Source organism: Podarcis liolepis (genome assembly GCF_965112155.1).
Source record: "Podarcis liolepis genome assembly, chromosome: 10".
Taxonomy (NCBI): domain Eukaryota; kingdom Metazoa; phylum Chordata; class Lepidosauria; order Squamata; family Lacertidae; genus Podarcis; species Podarcis liolepis.
In genome coordinates, this window is record NC_139562.1 from 67884964 (window position 1) to 67900535 (window position 15572).

The 15572-nt window shown below is 44.1% G+C and overlaps 1 protein-coding gene across 7 annotated transcripts in view; it reads left to right on the forward strand.

Moving 5' to 3' along the window:
• The window catches only part of ATXN7L1 (ataxin 7 like 1), a 70398-nt gene that overhangs the window by 18717 nt on the left and 36109 nt on the right, over positions 1–15572 (forward strand). For 5 of the 7 annotated variants that reach the window (XM_083463939.1, XM_083463941.1, XM_083463943.1 and 2 more), the window contains one exon: positions 12736–12840. The exons of 1 other annotated variant lie outside the window; for it this stretch is intronic. In XM_083463939.1, coding sequence (XP_083320065.1) covers positions 12736–12840 — 105 coding nt within the window. Of the gene's footprint in view, positions 1–6364; positions 6386–12735; positions 12841–15572 lie in introns of those variants that run through there. One more of the 7 variants, XM_083463945.1, reaches the window with a different exon arrangement.

The window sequence follows — 15572 nt, forward strand, 5'->3', positions numbered from 1 at the left end:
ATTAGCTAAAGTGGTGCTTCAGGCTAAGAACAGTTTCAGGTTAAGAACGGACCTCTGGAACGGATTAAGTACTTAACCTGAGGTACCACTGTACTGACACAGAATCATGATTTAAAAAGAGGAACTTCTGGACAGTCATGAGGAATTACTGAAGTGGAAATGCAGGAATCACTTGTCTTTACTGTTGCAATATACAGTTATTAATTCACACATGTGTGTATGAAAGGGTTAATCCAGGCATAGGCAAACTCAGCCCTCCAGATGTTTTGGGACTACAACTCCCACTATCCCTTACCACTGGTCCTGTTAGCTAGGGATGATGGGAGTTGTAGTTCCAAAACACCTGGAGGGCGAAGTTTGCCTATGCCTGGGTTAATCTGAGCTCAGGCTGCAAGTGGGTGGCTCTCAGCAGCCTCTGCTCCCCGCTTCTCATTCTCTTTCTCTTTTTGCTATCTGGAACATGTGGGCATGGCTTCCTGCAAGTAAACTGAATCTCTCTAAAAGGAGATTTCACAGCTTTGCGCAGTGGCAGTATCGTAGCCAATGAGGTTAATCCGAGGCACGATTATTGCTAATTGAAAACTTTCCCCAATACCCCGCCATGACGACTTGAAATATAGTCGGCAATGGCAATAAAAGATAAAAAATAAATAAAATAAAATAAAATAAAAGGAGATTTCACAGCCTGCATATTTGCTCATTCAAAGATTGCATTGTCCTTTTTGTAAGAAAACTTTGTACTTTTATTTTTAAGTTGTTTGGAACCTTTCCCCCCATCTTTATCTACGACCAAGTGTCTGTGATTTATTCTACCCTAAGTATTTTCACGGGGAATATTTGCTTAAAGTGGATTTTTGTGGATGGGGCAGATACAAAATCTAACCAAATTATATGTGCTCAAAGCAATTGCTGTTGTGTTTAACGCTGCTACAAGAGAGTAAGAAATATCTCTTCCAAACCTCTTTCTTCAACAATCACCATGTGATGTTAATCCATTTTGAAAATTTGCTTGCTCATGATGTTATGGTGCTGACTATCTTTGAGTATTATAGAAAATCACAGTATATTATAGCATAAAGTTATGTAGTCCTTTTTGCTCCTGAATAAATAGTTTTGCTAATGTTTTCAATGCTTACATATCCTTTGACCAAGTTCTTGCTGGGGTAGCAAATTTGGGTCTTATGAGAACCACTTTAGACAGTGAGTGAAGGCTCATTTGTTGGTATGAAAAAAAAAGTTTACACATAAGGAACCAGTAAGTTAAGCAGAATGTTTTCCCCTGACGTTCTAGTTTTCCAACAGCAGAGATTCTTATTTACCGTATTTTTCGTCCCATAGGACGCTCCGTCCCATAGGACGCACCTAGTTTTTTGGGGGGGAAATAAAGGAAAAAAATTTTCCCTTTATTTCCCCTCCAAAAGCAGGTCGGGGAAACCGAACCAGGTCGAGGAACAGCGGTATGGCGGCGCTGCGCCTCCCTGCTGTCCCCCGAGCTTGTGGGGTTGGCCGATGTCTGCCCGGCACGAGGGGCGCTCTGCATCAGGGCGCCCCGCCCACCGGGCAGCAGGCTGCTATCCGCAGCGTGGGGAGCCCTGTGGGGAACTCCTGCAGGGCTCCCCACGCTGCGGATGTCTGCCTGGCGCGGGGGGCGCTCTGCTTCAGGGCGCCCCTCGCGCTGGGCAGCAGGCTGCTATCTGCAGCGTGGGGAGCCTTGCGGGGAACTCCTGCAAGGCTCCCCACGCTGCGGATGTCTGCCGGGTGCAGGGGGCGCTCTGCTTCAGGGCGCCCCTCGCGCTGGGCGGTAGGCTGCTATCCGCAGCCTAGACATCCCTGCAGGACCTCCCACAGGGCTGCCTAGGCTGCGGATGTCTTCCTGAAGCCTGGAGAGCGAGAGGGGTCGGTGTGCACCGACCCCTCTCGCTCTCCAAGCTTCAGCAAAAGCCTGCATTCGCCCCATAGGACGCACCCAGATTTCCCCTTCATTTTTGGAGGGGGAAAAGTGCGTCCTATAGGGCGAAAAATACGGTATTGTCTTCTTTGGAATGGGGAAGCATTCAGTTATGTGAGCCCAATTGCAGCCTGAAGTTGTTACAGTCCACGCACGAGGTTACTGTCTTGGTGGGAATCTAAGACTTTTTAGTGATGCGCCAAAAAAATAAAAATAAAAAATAGACAGTTAATCGTCCTGACACCTTAATTGCTAAACCTTGATAGGTCCGCCTCTTTTCCAGCTCTCTTTTAATTATTTGAGGCTACTTAAGCAATCTTTTTAAAATAATTTTTATTAAAGGTTTTTGTTTGTTTGTTACAGTTGTCTCTAATTGCTCACCGAAGGCAGCTAATGGTTCTTTCAATAGCACCATTTCTGGGCAGAAAGGTTTCTGCTGTTGTGCACCAGTAGTTTATGTACAGGATGAGAAACTTGTTAACTTTGAGGGTGGTCACCTGGCTTCAGTGTGCTCTGAATAAAAGAGAGTTTTCCAAAAAGCCCCTCTTCAAGGTTTGCTGGATATTTTGCTATAAATGCCAGGAAGCTGGAGCAGGAGAATAAGAAGGTTCAAAAACTTGAAGGTGTTCTCCCCACTGCCGCTGGCATTTCTTCCCTCTCATTACTCCCTAGCAGAGAGAAGTGAATCTCCTTGGCATGTGATACCTGTATCAGAGTTCATATGGATCTAAGAGGGTAACTACAATCAGCTTATGGTATTAAATGGCGTGAGCAAGGATTCTTTCTAGGTCTGCAAGGCTGTGGATATCCATCATGGATTGTTTGTTTTTGTTTTGAAGAAGGGTTCTTTTGGTGACTGGGGGGCAGATAAGAGAAAGTTTGTGCTTCTCTGTTGTTTAGTCGTGTCCGACTCTTCGTGACCCCATGGACCAGAGCACGCCGGGCACTCCTGTCTTCCACTGCCTCCCACAGCTTGGTCAAACTCATGCTGGTAGCTTCGAGAACACTGTCCAACCATCTCGTCCTCTGTCGTCCCCTTCTCCTTGTGCCCTCAATCTTTCTAGTACAGTGGTACCTCTGGTTGTGAACAGGATCCATTCCAGAGGCCCATTCGCAACATGAACAGAATGCAACCCGCAGCGGTGCGTCTGTGCACGCGTGGGTTGGGATTCGCCACTTCTGCGCATGCGCGTGACGTCATTTTGCGCGTCTGTGCATGCACAAGCGGCGAAACCCAGAAGTAACCCTTTCTGGTACTTCCGGGTTGCTGTGGGACGTATCCTGAAAGAACATAACATGAAGCAGACTTAACATGAGGTATGACTGTATGCTGTAATGTCTCTCTTAAAGCTGGGGGTTGGGGAAGCTACAACAACCGTTACAGTGGTACCTCTAGTTACGAACTTAATTCGTTTTGGAGGTCTGTTCTTAACCTGAGGTACCACTTTAGCTAATGGGGCCTCCCCCTGCCGCTGCCGCACAATTTCTATTCTCATCCTGAGGTAAAGTTCTTAACCCAAGGTACTACTTCCGGTTTAGCAGAATCTGTAACCCGAAGTGTTGTAACCCAAGGTGTTTGTAACCCAAGGTACGATTGTATTTCAATTTACTCTGTAGCTCCCTCCCCCGAGTGAATTGTTCATGTTGGGAAAGCCTTCCTCAAGCCATTTGCGTAAAAGAAGCTGTGCACTGCAGAATGCATTTCACTGCCAGCTCACAGTGGATGGGGCAAAAGCATTTGAGTTGGTTCACCTTTGTAAACATTACAAAAGAGGATTATTGGTTGTGTAGTACACATTCATAGGATCTTAGAGTTGGAAGGCACCTGTGCTGGGCCCGGGGGTTAACCTGAGCAACGTGGTCCAGGTCCAGTCCTGAATCCAAGGATTCCACGAAGAGTCAGTCCAACAGGGCCAAGGCAGGAAACCAGGCTAGGTCAGGCGCAGGGTTACAGGCAGGTAGAAGCAATGTTGCTCCCGCAACCTGGGGCAGGGTCCAGCAGCCTTTTATCTCTGTCGGGGTAAGGGCCGGTCCTGATCTCCCAGTGACTCACCTCCCTTTTTTGCCCGAAGGCGAGCACTCCTCCTGCGAGTACTCAGGGCTCTCCTGCTCTCAGACCTGAGTCTCTGCATCTCGGGAGATGTCGGTGGGTTACTAGACCCAGAGGCCGCCTCAGCCTCCCCTGACCCAACTGGTAGTGGAACAGCTGTAAGTGATTACCCAGCTGAAGGCAACGAGGTAATCCCCACATCTGGAGCCAGGGCAGGCTCAGGCCCCTGACCTGGCCCAGCTGGTGTTTGTTGAAGGAGAACCTGTGCAGACTGGGACTCTTCAGGATCAGGCCCGAGACTCAGTTCAGATGCCGCCTGAGGCAGAGGATCCGGTGCGGACCAAGACTCCTCCGGTTCCGAGTCCGAGTCCCAGGCCATCACAGCACCCAAGGGTCATTTTGTCCAAACTCCTTCAATGCAGGGATCTCAGCTAAAGCATCCATGACAGGTGGCCATCCAACTTCTGCTTAGAAACCTCCAAGGAAGGAGAGTCCACCGCCTCTTGTGGGAGTCTGTTCCACTGCCAAACAGCTCTTACTGTCAGAAAGTTTTTCCGACTGTTTAGTCGGAATCTTCTTTCTTGTAGCTTGAAGCCATTGCCTCGAGTCCTACCCTCCAGAGAAAGCAAGCTTGTTCCCTCTTCCATGCACTGAAAGATCATCTTTTCACATTCTGGTGAACATAGGTACCGTATTTTTCGCCCTATAGGACGCACTTTCCCCCCTCCCAAAATGAAGGGGAAATGTGTGTGCGTCCTATGGGGCGAATGCAGGCTTTCGCTGAAGCTTGGAGAGCGAGAGGGGTCGGTGCGCACCGACCCCTCTCGCTCTCCAGGCTTCCCGCAGCTCTGCGCAACACTCCAGAGCCCGGCGCGAAGCTATCCGCAAGCCTAGGGAGCCGCGCCCGGGCTTCGCGCAGCTCTCCGCAAGCCTGGGGAGACCGGCACAGCTCCCTAGGCTTGCGGATAGCAGGCTGTTCTGGGGGCTGGGGTCGGGGGAAGCTCGGGCTTCCCCCATGCCTGCCCCGTGCCTGGGGGGGAAATAATTCCCCCCCTTTATTTCCCCCTCCCCCCCAAAAAATAGGTGCATCCTATGGGGCGGTGCGTCCTATGGGGTGAAAAATACGGTATTTCAGATAGACAGACAGACATATAGTTCCCCCACCCCTTTAAGAACAGAGCACATGTTAAGTTGCCTTTGGTCACATGATATTGCAAATAAGGTAAAAGAGAATACCTTCTTCAGCTAATGCTGTTTTTCTTCTGCAGCAGTGTTTATGCTTTTTATAAAACCCTCCTATACTTATAAGGAGTCTTTTACTAATACAATATTGGAATCAAAGAGTTAAGTCATAACAATGTAAAATTTAGGCAAATAAAAGTGGTGTGCAATGTTAAATGAAACTTTATTATTTGAAGGGCAGAAGGATGGTCTCTGGAGTCTGTTATGGGCCTCATTGGTAGCAATTCAGTTTGCCTTCAACTAAAAAGTATGAATTTTGAAAAATAAAACAAAAAAACTGAATCTTTCATACCTTGTTTTAACTTTTCATCAGCATAGATTCTTACCGTGTTGTTAAATGAAATAATTCCACTGTGTGGGAGTCATCAAACCCCTTCCCCCCATGTCATTGAGATAAAGTATTTGATTACCCCCTATTCACTTTATTTGGAGGCTAACAGTCAGCGAAATCCTCAGTGTAAGAACAGAACCAAATTTCAGAGATTGTGGGGTTTATTCTGAGGTGTTTCCATTTCAGCCTCTTTATTGTAGGAGAGTTTAGAAAGTGTGAAATAGCAAAGGGGGTTTTCCCATGGGAGGGGGCAGGAGGTTTTTTTTTGGGGGGGACACATACTTTTGGGGTCAGCTATGGCCCACAATATGTAGTAGGGTTATGGTTTAAGTTAGTCTTATCATTCAAGACAGGATTTATTGTTACAACTATATCTTTATTGGAGAATAAATCTGTTTTCTTCTTTTGATAATGTCTTATTTCTATAACTGTTAAGTTGGTAAAATACAGTGTGTATTTTCTAAGAATGCTACTGTAGTGCAGTAAAATTGGAAATCTTAGCTGCATGTCTGCCTATGTTGTGGATTTTAAAATGTAACACACCTTTCCAATTTGGCCTGTTTAATTGCTACATTCTCAGGTTCATCCCTGGATCTATAGCAATTTTACATTGTGCTGTTGTGAATATTAGAGCGTCTATTAAGACAGTGTGATCCATTCATTTCCTGTTGGGATTCTGTTGGAGAAATGTCTGGTGGATTGTGCCTCTTGGCATTAACCACAAATGTGCATCATTGCTTTAAAATACTAAGTAAAGGACATGAACTTCTTGTTTCCTTTCAGTGGTGAGAAGATAGCAAGATTCCTGAGCCAGGTAATCTTAACTCTGTACCACAATGTGAGATAGTAAAAATAACCGCGTTCTCTGCCAAACGCAGCATCTCTGTTCAGCCCTTTTCAACTAATCTGTCCATGTATTTCTCACACATTCTTGAGATCATGGTTGGCCATCCTCATTAAGCACGCCACACTTCACTCTGAATGCATTCTGGTGAAAAAGCAATTGTCTGTGAATATTATCTTAAAATGGGCTCAGTATAACAAATTGACTGTTGCATGAGAGGCCTAGCGCTTTAATTATGTGCAGCACCATGGCTTTACAGTCTGTGAACAGACACGTCCAAGAAATTCAGCAATTTAGTGATAAACAAATGGTTTTCACCCCTCGCGATGGGCCTGTGGATCTGTTGTCACTTGAGGCTTCTACATGGTGGACTTCATCATGAATAGTTGCAAAGGAAAAGGACCAGAGAACAGTGTGCAAATGCAAAATATTGTGCTGTAGGTTGTGTCTTTTGGGACTTAGTATGCTTGCGAAAAGCATGCTGTACCTATGCACTGTTCTATGGCATATATATTACTGTCTTCCTAAATAAGATACAGCACAACTTTCAGCGTGATCTGAAGTGTGCTGACTTCGAAGACCCACTGGTTTTCAGTATGTAGTTACTTCTGAGTAACTGTGCTTGGAACAAGGGCTTTCTCAGGTGCAACCAGGCTGGTGCTTTTGCAGTCCCTTCCACCTCAAAGCCTGAAACCTTTATGAGGTTACCAGGCCCCTGAATCCATCTTTTGCTTCTCATAATTGTGGGCAATTTAAGGGGATGTCAGTAAGCTAGTTGGATTCCTTGCCTTCTGCCTTCCCCCTCTCCCATTGATGGATCAGGTGCTTTTCAGGTAATTTTTTATCTGTTTTAGTATTTTAACTTTGTTTTAAAGTGTGTTTGTGAATTTTTCTTGATGGTTTATCTTTTTGTAAACTGCTTTGAGGTGGTTTTTTTTTTTAACAACCGAGTGGAGCATAAATTTTATGAAATAAATAAATAAAATAAATAATTTTGTGTTGCATAGAAAATGCTCAGCCTGCAAAAAGCTCAGCTTGTCAAAGATAGGCAGCTTTTTGAAGTGGTGGGAGCATTTCCCTACTTCATTTATACATCCCTTTATACATTACATTATTTTTTAGGCACTCACTTAAAAATATATATATAAACTTGTGAATATGGCAAATACATGTATTGCAAAAGTGCACTTGTTGGAGAGTCATGATTGGCTGCACCTTGCAGAGCTCATTGGCAAAATTGGGTTTTCCTTTCTGACCCATAGGGGAATTGTTTGGGAATATCTCCCATTCCAGGACTTTTCCAAACAGCTGAATTTTGCTGCTTTTGCTTGATTCTCTCTCCCCACCCTCCAAACACACACACACACACACACAGAGAGAGAGAGAGAGAGAGAGAGAGAGAGAGAGAGAGAGAGAGAGTTTATGTGAAAACAGTTCACAAATCTTGGCACAATTGCTAAAGAAGTTTTAAAGCTTTGCCAAGAGACTCTCTTAATGACTTGCCGGATTTCTTTTGTTATCTGCTTTAGTGCTATCTCCTCCGCAAATAATTTGTCTGTGCGTCCCATGTTTGCTTTCACCCAAAGGGGATGTATTTGTCCGAAAGCCAAATGATGCCTTGCTACTACTTATAACCACAGAATTTTTGCAGGTGTCAAACTGCAAATCTTTTAATCTTTCCTCATTAAACCTGCCCACTGAAAGCACATGCCCCCGACTTTACATTTACCCCCACTAAATGAAATCGGGATCCCTTCTAAGATTAATGAACTTGCAGGGCCAGCGTGCCACATTTTTAGTGATTTCTGAGTTATTTACTTGGAAGTTGTTGTTCCATTCTAGGCGTGTGTTCCATTGTGGGGACGTAAGAGTGTGATTCCTGTGAAAGAGTCATACAGCTAAATTGGTATAATTCACTTGGAACATCTTGACCTTATTCAAAGGGGTAATGATAGGATTGCATGGTTCTAGTCTTTGAATTCTTGTTAGTCCTGAATACTTTTTCTGTGATTTGAGTAGTGTGATTCAACTCTATTGTGTAAAATCCATACTGGCAGGTTAGGTCTTTAAATTATCTTCTCCTTGGAAGTGTGTGTGTTTATACAGATAAATATATCTACATATTTACATAAGAGAACACACAGAGGACATATGTATAACTTCAAACCACAAATCATTTCTAGTTTCATTTGGGACAATCATCATTTTATCAAAAACAATTATTGTGATGTTGTTCAAATATCCTCATTTAAAATGCCAATAAATGATTTGGAAATCTAAACATCTATTCTGAGTCTGCTATGAGAGAACATTAAAACATGCACTCTTGCAAACAAACAAACAAACAAATCAGGAAACAAAATGAATGTATTTGATCTATAGTTGTGCAATTATGGGGGTGTTTTTTCCAAGGGGAGAGGAAATATTGCCAGTAGTTTTATACACTGTTAAGTCGTGGGTTGACATAGCAGCCGGCACAGCGATTTCTTCAAGTAGCTCTTTATTATGGTAAGCTGGAATAGAACTGACTGCGAACAGCTCAGCCGGCCTGTATTTATAGGCAGCCGGCTGTCAACATTGTAACCACAACAGCCCAGAGTTCCCGCCTAAAATAACTGGCGCGGACCTGAGTGAAAACTATCTACAGACCTGAGTGAAAACTATATACAGTATCCCCCTGTTGGCCCAGGGTGAAACTACACTACATAACATACATCATCTGTGATTGCGCTCCAAAGCAGGAGGGAAAAACTAATTAAGTATCTTACCTTTATAAAGAGTTACTTTGAAGACCCACTATTTCTTTTTTTACCTCCTTTTTATGAGCTTGCTTTAACCAAATTACAGAACTGAATGGTGGCAGTGAATTTGTTCTTCTGTTAGTGAGCTTTTAGTGCTGGGCGAGGGATATTGAAAATTTCAAGAGTGGCATGGAGCCTAGATTCCCATTTTTCTCCCTAGGAATCTGAATTGGGATTTATGCTGCTGAAGAGAGGCCAAGTTGAAGGGGATGGGGAGTCCCACTGGTAAACTAGTTTGTTTGGGGTAATAAAATCATTTGAGAAGATAAGATGAATTTGCGTTTGAGCTTAATCGACAGAGCAATCCTTGTTCCCCAGTACAGGGAGAAAGATGCCACCCCTATGTCAGTCAGCATGATGTCCACCATAGCCTTTGTTTTTCCAGCCCAGAACTGGAGGGTGAAAACAAACTGCTCCAAAAGGCACAGAATGGAGCAACAGCAGCCATGTTCCCAGCACCCATGGCAACACCATCTGTGCCCACCTATCATGGGCACCCAGGGACTCCCCCATGTTGGCTGGATGTGAAGGACACCCGGCTCATAAGTACTGTGTTTGAACACAGAAAGGGAAGAAAAGGCATGTAAGCCCGGCATGTCCAAAGTCCGTTTCGGGGGCTCTGTGGCAGATTTTCCTGGGGTAAAATCCTAAAAAAACCTCAACTTCAATCCCCCCAAAAAGCTCAACAACTTCAACCCTTAAAAAGCTCAACAACTTCAACTTCAATCCCAACAGCCCACACGGCCCTCCACTTCATCAAATCTGGCCCTCTTTGAAAAAATTTGGACAACACTGTTGTAAGTCATCTTGATGGTTCTCAGAGGACCAAAAAGAAGGAAACAAATTGGGGGGGGGGAATGAAGTGGTTTTAAGTGCATTAGATTTACATATTTTGACTGCAGATAGGATGGCAACACTGCCAATGCCCTCCTACATATTTTATTTTCAACACTGTCGGGTTATTTGCCGTTTTCCCCAAATTACACATTATTGAGGTGAAATTTCATATCTTTCAGTCTGAAAAGTGTTTTCTTATGAAAAAGTTCCACCACCTCGTTAAGTGTGTGTTTAGCTGTGGTAGCAATCATTGGTGCAGCCCTGCTGTGCTTTTAAAACTTCAAACCTGTAATCCTCTTTAGTGAATCTTTATAACGGCTGTTGAACTGCATCATCTCATTGGATTGGGTGCAGTCTAGGGGACGTTGGGCGTCTAAATTTTGTTGTGGTCTGTAGAATTCAGGTGCACAATGATGTGCTCTAGGCTCGGTCGCTTTATTTTCAGCGAATGGTAGGCACACTGTTTTCTCTGCGTTGCACCTTGAATGTGTTAGCATCTAACATTGCAACTTCTTCCACTGTTGAATCTAGTGTGCTGGGGGTTTTGTGGGCTTCCGTTGGACAACGTGAATTAAAAGCTGGTGGCATTTGTAATAAAATTGTCATGAGAAATGGACAAAATTCTGTTTTCTCATAGGTAAGATGCTTTAGGCGTCAAGAGCAGGACTTTGGAAGTGGTACAAGTAGCGATACAGGATGGTGTACACCTCATTGACATCGTGCACAGAATAACCCCCTTTTTAAGGTGTTGCTGGAGATAAATGAACTCTCAGTTAGTCTAACCATTCATAGTTCCACTTTACCATTCATTTCAACAAGGGTTAATTGAAATACCGATTGCTTAAAATTAAAGCTTTAAAAGAAAGAAAGAGTTGAAATTGTGGCAGGAGAAGAGATGGAACACCAGGGAATGACTGACCTCATAATCATTGAAGAATGGATGGAGTTGGTAGTTCAGGTTTTTTAGAAAATGTTAGGGATATTTCAGAAGGGTGGCTGGTGTTCGCTGCAAGCCTATTAGCATGTGAGAGTTAAGAATTGCCCCTTATCTGAGAACCTGTTAGGTCACTAATTGAAGTCACTGGAGGTGACTGATAAATGCAAAGGGTCGAATCCCAAGGTTCCTTTCCTCTGGCTTGAAAGAGCCTTCCTCCTGTGGAAGAAGGAAGCCTTTGAATTCACAATGCTGTGTTTACTCGAATCTAATGCCCACCTTTTTTGGCTAAATTAGGTTGTGAAAATTAAGGTGTGCCTTCGATTTGATGGCACATTTACATTTGCCAACAAATACTTTTTTTGGTTTCAAGGTTCTGAAAATTGAGGTGCGCATTCCATTCCATGGCACTTTACACTTGAGTAAATACGGTATTTGCAGACAGTGAGCTTTTTATGCTTATTAGTGAAAAGCAGTGCTGCGAGTCCTCATGTTGACAGTTATTGACCATTGCATTCTAAGCTGAATCATCCTCTTTCTTTAAGAGTGAAAGAGAATGCCTTATAGGTATATTGCTGCATGTACTATATTTTAAAAAGAGACTGGGGAGTGAGATTGCAAGTACTTTAAGTGGGATTTTGGGGATGACACTGCACAGATGCACCATCACTGCTCTCCGTGTTGAGACCATGACTCATATTTGATTTCTGTTCCGTGGATGTAGAAGTCCGAGGGCAGACTAAGCTAGTCATATTTATTTATTTTTTTGCTGATTGTTTCCTAATTAGCTGAACAGTTTTCCCAGGTTTGTTGTTGATGGAAAATTCTATGCCAATCATTTCTATACCTCACCCCTAGGTTGTAAAAATTAATGAGAAAGGTGAAGGCTGCACCTCAGCAGCTTATGTGTGTGGAAACAATGGGTCCTTGGCCAGGAGTTCATTTCAGTCTGCGTTGTGTAGGACACATCCTTGGGAATACTGAAAATAAAAAATTCCTTCCAGTAGCACCTTAAAGACCAACTAAGTTAGTTCTTGGTATGAGCTTTCGTGTGCATGCACAGTTCTTCAGATACACTGAAACAGAAGTTGCCAGATCCTTCTATATAGTGAGAAGGTGGGGAGGGGTATTACTGCTACTGGAAGGAATTTTTTATTTTGACTATGGCAGACCAACACGGCTGCCTATCTGTAATTGGGAATACTGGTTGAGGATTGGTAATCAGCATTGACATTTCCTGTGACTACCAACACAACCAGGGGACATTTCTCCTTGTTCCCCTTTCTGTCTTGCCTTGTCACTAGTTCCTCACTCTTTTAAGATTTCATCAGGAGCCAAACTTTATATGACTATAACTTTGGGTAAGCTTCCTTCTTGAAATAACTTCAGAAATTGATTCTTTTTTTTCTTTTTGGATGGGGGTGATGACAATTGCATTGGTTCTTCTTTTACCTGAACACCAGTTACCTTTGATAGTCACAGTGATTGAGCATGTTGTTTTTTGCACTGAGGTAATCAGACGCCCCATCCCTGGTATACTAAAAAGAAAAAATATATAGACTTTACAGAGTTAGAAAAGCTGTATTCCTAAGATTCTCTTCTTTGTAGTGATACTAATATATTTTTTCCCTGAGTGTCTTTTTAAAATACAGTATGGTAGAATTTTAACTTTTTCTTTAAAAAAACATATTTTTTTTGAAATGACAACTTCTAATACTTGTATATATATATTTTTAACTTTCCCACAGATATGCACTTATTTGGCCATTATCCAGCTCATGATGATTTCTATCTAGTAGTGTGCAATATCTGCAATCAGGTAGTCAAGCCACAGGTTTTCCAGTCACACTGCGGTAAGTGAAAACTTTTGTTCCTGGATTACGGGCTCGCTGTACATGTCCCAAAAGAAATGGTGCATTAGCAGTTAACTCCCTCCTTCCTCTTTTTCAAGCTGAGCTTCTCATCTTGTTAAACCACTTGAAATTCACTTACCTTGCCGAGGTTGGAACCCTAAACACACAGGAGACACTTTTTTTTAAAGGGTGGGATGGCAGGTGCATGTTTGTTGCTCATCAAAGCCAGTCCAAAAAAGTTCTATTACCTAGGAGAGAAAATCCAAGTGGCACTTCCCTTCCTGCTCATTGGGGTTTATTTATTTATTTCATTAAATTTATATAACGCTTGATGGTAGAAAATAAACATCAGGGCAGTTTACGAAAAAGACAAAAATTTACAACATACAGAAGGTTAAAAGTTGCAATAAAATAGACTAAAACAATTTTAAACTCCTACAAACTTTCTAAACATCTGTGCAGGCTTTCAACAGGTGCCAAAAGGAATACTGCCACATGGTAGGCACGGTTATGTGTACTGACCAGTGTTAGGTCTGCTGCAGAGTGAGATTTGCGCCACTTGTGCTCTGGTCCTCATCCAGATTGTCTGGAAATCCTCAGAGTAGCAAAGGGATGCTTGGGCTCCCAAACACCAAGGAGGATGCTCAGGAATGATCATGTTAACTGCCCAGTTCATTTTGCCATAATCAGCCTTCCCTTGCTGCCCCTGTTCCTTTAAATGTCAGGGACTATTCCCTGTGCTAACTCCTACCAGAGCATTCAGGAACACACCAAGTTCCATCAGTCTTTGAGGGAATCCCACCCTCTCAAAGGTTGGGCTCTCCAACCTTACAGGTAGGAATTGCCACTGTTAGTCCAAACTTAACCAGGTAATGGTCGGACCCTGACAAGGGAGTGCATCGCAGTCCCCCTATCTTCAGTCCATTCTTGTATCACTTGGGGCAAAGATCAAGAGTGTGCCTTGCCTGGTGTGTGGGACTGATGAGCATCTGAGAAAGACCCATGGTTGTCATGGAGACCATGAAGTCTTCGCCTGGCCCGACAGCAGCCTTTGTGTGGATATTGAAATAATCCAGGATTATTGTTTTAGAGTCCTCCAACAGAAACTACCTAAACCAGCCTGGTCAGGATTGCAAGGAAGTCAGTAGAGCAGCAGCATCCCTGACGTGTCTCTCTGGCTCAATACCAGATGCAGACCCAAGCCCATTCTGTGGTCAAGAGGAGATGGTGTTCTTGTAGACAACAGCAGCATCCCCACCTCAACACCCGGCCCCCAGTCTAGCCTGGTACAGTATCGAAAACCCGAGAGGCAGGGCACAGCTGGGTAAGGTCAGGGCCACCCAGCTCACTCACCCAAGTCTCAGTAATACAAGACAAATCAGTCTGCTCATCCTCAGTCAAGTTTGTTGTGGACTGATCTGTGATTCAGCAACAGAACCACCAGATCCAAGGGCTCAGCGGATATGCTACCAGAGAGTGTGGGAATATTCAGGGAGGCAGGAGAGGATATATTGTTAAATTATAGCCTTCCCAACTTGTGTTAACAAGTTCTACAATTTAGCAGAGTAACATTCCCCTTTTTAAACTTGTACAGCGGATAACGTCTTTGCCAGGCTTGTATAAGCCTCTAAAATAAGTTTCCTTGGTAATTCGCCTTTATTCCCTCATAAAAAGATAGACAAGACATATAAAAGTATATAAAATAGTTTACTCACATTCTGTTCACAGTAGGATCCCAGAAGGCAGACTTAAATATATACACCTGGAATCTATCCCATAAGGAGATAGTTCCTTTGACCTTTCTTGGCTGGGAGCCAAGAGAGCATCTCAGGCTAATAAGATGTTGCTTCCTCGAGGAATGGAGTCAGAGAGAGAGATGTTTGCCTTCCCGGAGGTATTTTGTTACCTGCACAGGTGAGGCCACACCCACCTCTGGTCACATGCAGAGGAAGTCTGCCCCAGCCCAGGAGGAAACAGGAAGTTCTGACTGGCTGATCCAGACATCCCCTTTTTATGTCCACTCTAGGAATGTTGTATTTGACTGCTCTGTGTTTCACATCCCACAGAGAGTTCCGGTGGAGTGAAAGGGCTGGAACAAAGAATGAAGCCCCCCAACTCCAGTCATGCTTTCCCCTGCCCACCACCACTGGAATTGGAACAGCCTCACAACTGCCACTCCACTCAGGAGCATTACCTAGGGTTGCCATAGTTCAAAAAGTGAAAATCCGGACAGAAAAGTTGTTGACGCCACCATTCATGGACCACAGAACAGTAAACTAAGGCCCAGTGATAATAGGCACCCCACACTTACAGAGGTAGATGTTGACTCCGCTAGCTGCCCTCCTCCCCTTGCCTCTCACACAGGGGGAACTCCACCAAACCAGATTTCCCCTCAGCTAGGCTCTCACCCTGGCTCAGGCTCACAAACCTGTCTCACACAGTGCCAGGCCTACACTTCTATGCCCTGACTGACAGAGCATCTCCCCAAAGTGGCGATCAAAAGTGGCGAATCCCTTTCGTGTTGTCCCCTTCGGGGCCGAACCCTAGATCACAGCTGCACCCCAGCTGCATGCACTCAGCCAGCAGTTAAAACACTAACCCCCACTACAAAGAGCGCAACCAGATGATACACGGTCCAAACAGCTGTTGCAGCGCAAACACACTTGCTGGCTAGGAGAGAAGACCAGGCAAGGACCAGGCTGGCGCAACATTTGGGGGCTTTTTAGTTTAGA